General features: G+C 37.6%; 1 protein-coding gene across 1 annotated transcript; it reads right to left on the bottom strand.

Moving 5' to 3' along the window:
- Positions 1–244: 244 nt before the first annotated feature.
- LOC143607027 (uncharacterized) lies at positions 245–574 on the bottom strand. Its single transcript, XM_077082615.1, has one exon. It carries the CDS (start codon positions 572–574, stop codon positions 245–247), a length of 330 nt encoding a protein of 109 aa, XP_076938730.1.
- Positions 575–6,436: the final 5,862 nt, after the last annotated feature.

Genomic DNA, 6,436 nt, shown 5'->3' with positions numbered 1-6,436 from the left:
TCTCCTCGTCCAGAAATGCATACTCCAAATGATCGGGTAGATCCTTAAGTTCTAAAGAAGGAGGAGGGCTCTCAACGGAGGGTCGGTCCCTCGGATCGTCTCGCACGATCTCAACAGTTGACTCTGAATCTAGGGATTGTGACACGGTGTCATCCATCAATGGTTTAGTGGTCATGGCAACCATCTCGACCTCTGAAATCTCCCTATCGAGAATCTGTGGGTCCAAGGTAGGTCCTCCACAGATTTAAGTGAAAAACTCCCGCACATGCGATACGATGGTGTCAACGAAATACAGGGAGTCGTCCGCCGACTTGGGGTGCTTAAGTGACTGTCTCACATCAAAGGTGACATTATCATCCCCAACTCTCAGAATCAGTTTGCCTTCACGAACATCGATCAAAGCCTGTGCGGTGGCAAGGAATGGTCGGCATAAAATGAGAGGAATACTATCATCCTCATTCATATCCAGAATGACAATGTCCACTAGGAAAATGAACTTGTCGATACAAACAAGCATGTTCTCGACCACCCCTCGCGGGTATTTCATGGAACGATCAGCAAGTTGGATACTCATTCGGGTTGGCCTCGGTTAGCCAAGACCCAACTTACAGAACACAGAATACGGCATGAGATTGATGCTGGCCCCAAGGTCGGCCAAAGCATGTCGAACCGTATCGTCGCCTAAGATGCAGGGAATTGTGAAACTCCCAGGATCGGCCATATTTTCAGGCAACTTGCTCTGCAATACGGAAGAGCACCCAGCACTCAACGGAATAGCAGAGACCTCAGCTAGCTTCTCCTTATTGGAAAGAATGTCCTTGAGGAATTTGGCATATTTGGGCATCTGAGTAAGCGCCTCAAGGAAAGGAATGTTTAGGTGAAGCTGTTTGAGAAGTTCAAGGAACTTGGAGTTTTTCTCCTCGTCTCTATCCGATCAGAGTCTCCCAGGATAAGGCAATTTGGGTTTGTATACTCTCAGAGGTGGGTTAGATGAAGATGAAGGTTTATCGACCGGCTTCATACTCGCTGGAATAGTCTGCTGGCGTGCCTCGGCCGGAGGAGACTCCATCTGGATCTCCTCGTCCACCTGCTCCTCTTCATCGACCGCTGATGTGTGTAATATGATGCTTTCACAACTAAGCTTTAAATTTATTAAACAAGACTCCTAAAGAAACCACACAAAACCGGCAAGTGTACCGATTACTAATAGTATAGCACTATGGAAGTCCGAGTATCGAACACAAGGACACTTGAAAACGTTAATGATACTTAACCCTAACCAAGACTCACCTAAGAATATTTAAATGATTTTTAATAATTAACTACTTAACCTAACTTACTTTAACTAAATTAATTAGCTAGACTTAACTTAACTTAACTAAACACTTAACAAAACTTGGAAACTTAACTGCAATCTGAGAAAACGTCTACCTAGGTAAGAATCATATTGAAGGTATAATAAGCTAATGGATTGAGGATTCTCACGACACCGGTTCCTAAGGATGACACAACTAAAGTTCACTCATGAAAGCTAGATCACCTCTCAGTCTCACTAACAAACTCTAACTTACACTTAGTTGATTTTAAGAACAAACCGGGAAACGAATTGTTAAAGTGCTCTAATGTCGACTTTCCTCTCGGTCTCACCGACACACTACCCTGATGGAGACGAATACTACGCAACCAAGGATAGAGGAACAATTTAGTTTAACTTAAATTAGATCAACTAATCGCTCAAAAACCCAAACCCGACAAGAACCGAACCCGCTCTCGCGCGGTCCTAGTCCTAACAAGTAAAAGCTATGAGACGAGTTTACTTCTTATCACCTCTCGGTCTCTAAGAAGGTGTTCACCCGCTGATTATATTCAATTAATACACTCACTTAAACCCTACGGTTGATCACCCCGCAAACAAACCCTAAACACAAAGTAAGGAGTTCTAACAAGCAACAATCAATCAAAACTTATTCAATTAATCAAAGCAAGAGGTATATGAGTATAACTAATAAATTCACAGCCACTAAACACAACCTAATTCAATGTTAAACCAAACTTTTCATTAACAATTCAAGTCATGATAATCAACAATCCATATTACTTATTAAAACCTAACAATAAACATCTAACCTAGGTAGAACTAACACGTTTAGCCAATCATAATCAATGAACAATAGATGAAATAGATATAAATGATAAACATGTTCATATAAATCTGATTACAAAAGGTTTGAATGCTTAAAAACCAAAAACGAACTCACAAACGTTAAAATAGTCAAAACCGACAACCGAAGGATAAAAGATGTAACCGTAAGCTTGTCCTCCTTGATTTCTCCTCTAGAGCCAGTGTGGGATGGCTGGAAACTTGAATAAAATCATTCATAGGTTTTTAGGGTTTATAAATATGTTTAATCATCTCCTTCCTAATATAAAATAGGTTAAAACAAGCCCACTAGGCCCACTAGAAGACAAAATAGACGTGGTAGCTGATTCTTGATCATTCTTGGTAGCCTTGGGACATGTTGGAATCTACCACATGCTTCTTGAATGGTATGACCAGTTCGCGTAGCTCGAACATGACATTTTCTGACGTATTTTTTTTTCGACTTTCAGCTCGTTTATCTTCGTTTTTGCGTACCGGCTTCATCCGAGCTCCGTTTAAACTGATTCTTTTTTCATTTGACTCATTTTCTCGCTTTCTTCAACATGGGACCTATCACATACACAAACATGTAATTTAATGCAAGAATAAAAAAATAATCGTTAACGTTTAAGCACAAAATAACATAAAAACTATTAGGAAAACATGTGTGTTTTACACCACATCAAATATCCCCACACTTAAACCTTTTTCGTCCCTGAAAAATAAATCTACACAGGATCATAACCAAGTGAAAAACAACAAACTCCCATATTATTAATCATTATCAAAACATAAGAAACAGCTTGACATATTGACCGCGATTGCCGATATTGTTGTCCACTTAAACCCAACCACCAGCCAATCAAGCCCCCCTTTTGCATTTAACATTTAAAGGCCAAAAATTAAGGATACACCTACCCCATCTCAGACAAAGAGAGCTAGAAAAACTAGAGTCAAAGCAAACTGGCTCGACAAATCACCATAAGCCAAGGAGTCGTTGATGGTACTAATTAGACGCACTCGGTGAAATTTTAATGGATGAATGGTCATGTGGAGGTCGTACGAGCTATTCCTAAATATTATTGGACTTTGTCCTATAAATTCCTAATTTGATATTTATTGACTAAGAACATTCGAGCCCCAATAGTATATCCTCAGAGTCACCATCCCCTTGGTAACACGTAAACTCTAAGTCCCGTCTAGTATGTGCACTTTGGCCTCATTTACTAACTTTAAAGAATGCTTATTTGGCATTTTACAATACATAACTTTCTTCATAAGCATTTTGTTTTTTTTTAACAACTTTTGAGAATACACAAACATAACTTTCAATACATACTTTTCTTTTTCTTACTTTTTTTTTCTCTTTTTTTTTCTTTTCTCTTTTTTTTTTTTTTTTTTCAATCTTTTATATCACCCTAAAAAATATAACTATTTCTAAGCTCGTAGAAAGATGGACATGTGGTGGTGTGCTGGTTTGAGTGCATCTAAGTATAACCATCTCAAAGTTTTCAGATTGTGGTAATCCTCCCTAAGCATCGAAATTCGGTTTCACCATTTTTCAAATTATTATATATATAAAATCTACTAAAGAGGGCTATCAAAGCTAGTTGGGCCTACCGACAAATCCCAAATCAGATATGCAAACCATCTCTTCTTTTATTATTAAATTATATTTTTCAAAAGTTCCGAGAGTTCGTTAACACAATGGTAATAATATCATTTCCTGCTTAACGTAGAAGAAAAACAATTTTCAAGGGACATTTTTTCCTTTAAAACTTTTTTTTTTAAATATTAACTCCCAAGATTTTCAATATTATTTTATTTTCTTTAAAATGAAAACGTCAGTTCCCCATCCCCACACTTAAATTTTACATTGTCCTCAATGTGAGACAAGGAAAAGAAAAAACTAAACATAAAGAAAAATAAAGTGGAACAGACTCCCTTGGTATATGTGATCATGAAAGTGTCCGGTGAATCATGTTCCTCGCTCTCCTATTCGAACGCAAGCTTAAAACTCTAGTGCTCTCTATCAAGCTATCACTAACGAACGAAAGCTGCAATCCTTATGTAAATTGCATCCCCACACTTGTTTAAAACTCTAGCTCATCAACCGTCATCAGCCAACCAAGGAATAACCTGCAAGTAAGAGAAGAGAAACCCGGCAAAACTCGGAAATAAAAATAAAATGAAAATAAAAATAAAATAACAAGAAAAGATATTACCGGGTTGCCTCCCGGGAAGCGCTAAGTTTATTGAATAGTCTTCAGCCGGACTCACTCCCGAAACCTCAATCAGGAGGCTTCTCCTTTATCCTCTTCCCATCGATACTCCTCAACAGTCTCCTTTTACAATTGGTCGGGAAGAAACCAATTGCACAACTCTCATGGGCCCGATCATATGATTTAAACTCGACCCACCAACTCTTGAATTCCCCCAAAAATGGTTGAATGAACTGAAATGGGGAAGTCAATCTCTTCATCACACTACGATTTTGAAACACCCCGTAACCGCAGCGGAAACGTACACGGGATGCAACAGACACATCTGATATCAACAGCATTGCTTATAAAGAAAATACCACTACATTAATTTATAACATATTACATTGTTGCGAGTTTCGATACTGTCTAGGTGTTACACACATATTTTACCGATAAGACATTAATATATTCATTACAAAATATAGAGCAGCAAGCTTCCAACAGGTAGCATAGATAGTTAAGCACATATCAATCATTCCAACTAGGGCATACCTAGAAAACATGTAAAGAAAACGGGTCAACTACGAATAGTTGGTGAGTTTCACTAATTTAAATAAACACTGACAGATCATTTTAATAACCATTTATTAGCAATGTAATTATGCTGGGAACTATGTTACCCCAGAACATTTCCATTAATCTTCTGGGAACTAAGTTACCCCAGAACAATAATAACCTCTGGGAACTACGTTACCCCAGAACAATAATAACCTCTGGGAACTATGTTACCCCAGAACAATAATAACCTCTGGGAACTACGTTACCCCAGAACAATAATAACCCCTGGGAACTATGTTACCCCAGAACAATAATAACCTCTGGGAACTATGTTACCCCAGAACAATAATAACCTCTGGGAACTACGTTACCCCAGAACAATAATAACCCCTGGGAACTATGTTACCCCAGAACAATAATAACCTCTGGGAACTATGTTACCCCAGAACAATAATAACCTTTGGGAACTATGTTACCCCAGAACAATTCCACACGATAAACAATTTATATATTCTGTGCATTAAACATATATATATAAATATACAAGTGTTTCCATACGATCGGTATGTACTTAAATACTTTAATAAAGACATGTTTTCCGCCCCGGGAAAATATTTAAAACAGTTCAGTAAAAAGGGGCTCGTGAAAACTCACCTTTCTCTGAGTTGGGATGTGATACAATGAACCGCTATAAGCCTGGATCTGTAATATGATATCTAGTTGTTACTATATAATTCCCATAAATTAAATCCGTGTTAATCGGTACATCTGGGGACATTGTTAACCCAATACTGTATTCGATCCGGGGACAATGTTAACCCCGTGACACTCCTAAGGACTCAGATTGTGCCATTACTTAGAGTCGGACGGTCAAAATTATCATTTTTATGTTTTCCTTGATTTGCGTGCCTAGCACGGTCATCCGTTTTTAGTTTCAAAAATGAGTTTATTCACACCCGACCCAAAAATGGTGTTTGACTGTTACTTTAGTTAACGTGATGAAATTAGAACTCGGTTTGGAAACCCCGTTTGGCCGCGGGGCCCGTTTCCGTCATTTAGGTGCCGGAAACAGTAAAATCGGGTAAAATTACCCAAATCATTCGAATTATTTTCGGATGATTTACTTTTATTTAATTTACTTAGTATTATGAAAATGGTCAATTTTTTTGGTTTTTATATACCAGTCAGCTCGCTTATGCGAGTTTTGCCGGTTTACACGTTTTAAGCTTTAAAAATTTGTTTTTATGTTCTTTTTAGCACAAATAATTACCCGTTTAGTCTCGGGTCTTGAAATTTTGCACTAAACTTATTTTGACAGTAAGAAGTTTTATAAAAATTTTCCAGATTTATTTTTTTATATTAACATTTATTTATCTATTTTTAAACATTATTAAAACACTAAATATGTCAAAAATACCAAAAGACTTTAGAAAAATCCCAAATTTTTCTGGGATGATCCCTGCCATCCTCATAACTTCCTGGAATTTTTCCAGAACCCAAAACTCATTTTTCAAGCCATTTTCACAAAAACCGA

The sequence above is a fragment of the Bidens hawaiensis genome, unplaced genomic scaffold (assembly GCF_021521415.1).
Source record: "Bidens hawaiensis isolate Kalapana, Puna unplaced genomic scaffold, B.hawaiensis_p1.1 tig00078944_1, whole genome shotgun sequence".
Lineage (NCBI taxonomy): Eukaryota > Viridiplantae > Streptophyta > Magnoliopsida > Asterales > Asteraceae > Bidens > Bidens hawaiensis.
This window is presented reverse-complemented; position numbering and strand designations above follow the sequence as displayed.

Excerpts from the sequence above, each read along its gene's own strand:
- LOC143607027 (XM_077082615.1), bottom strand. The coding sequence starts at position 574 with ATGAGTATCCAACTTGCTGATCGTTCCATGAAATACCCGCGAGGGGTG.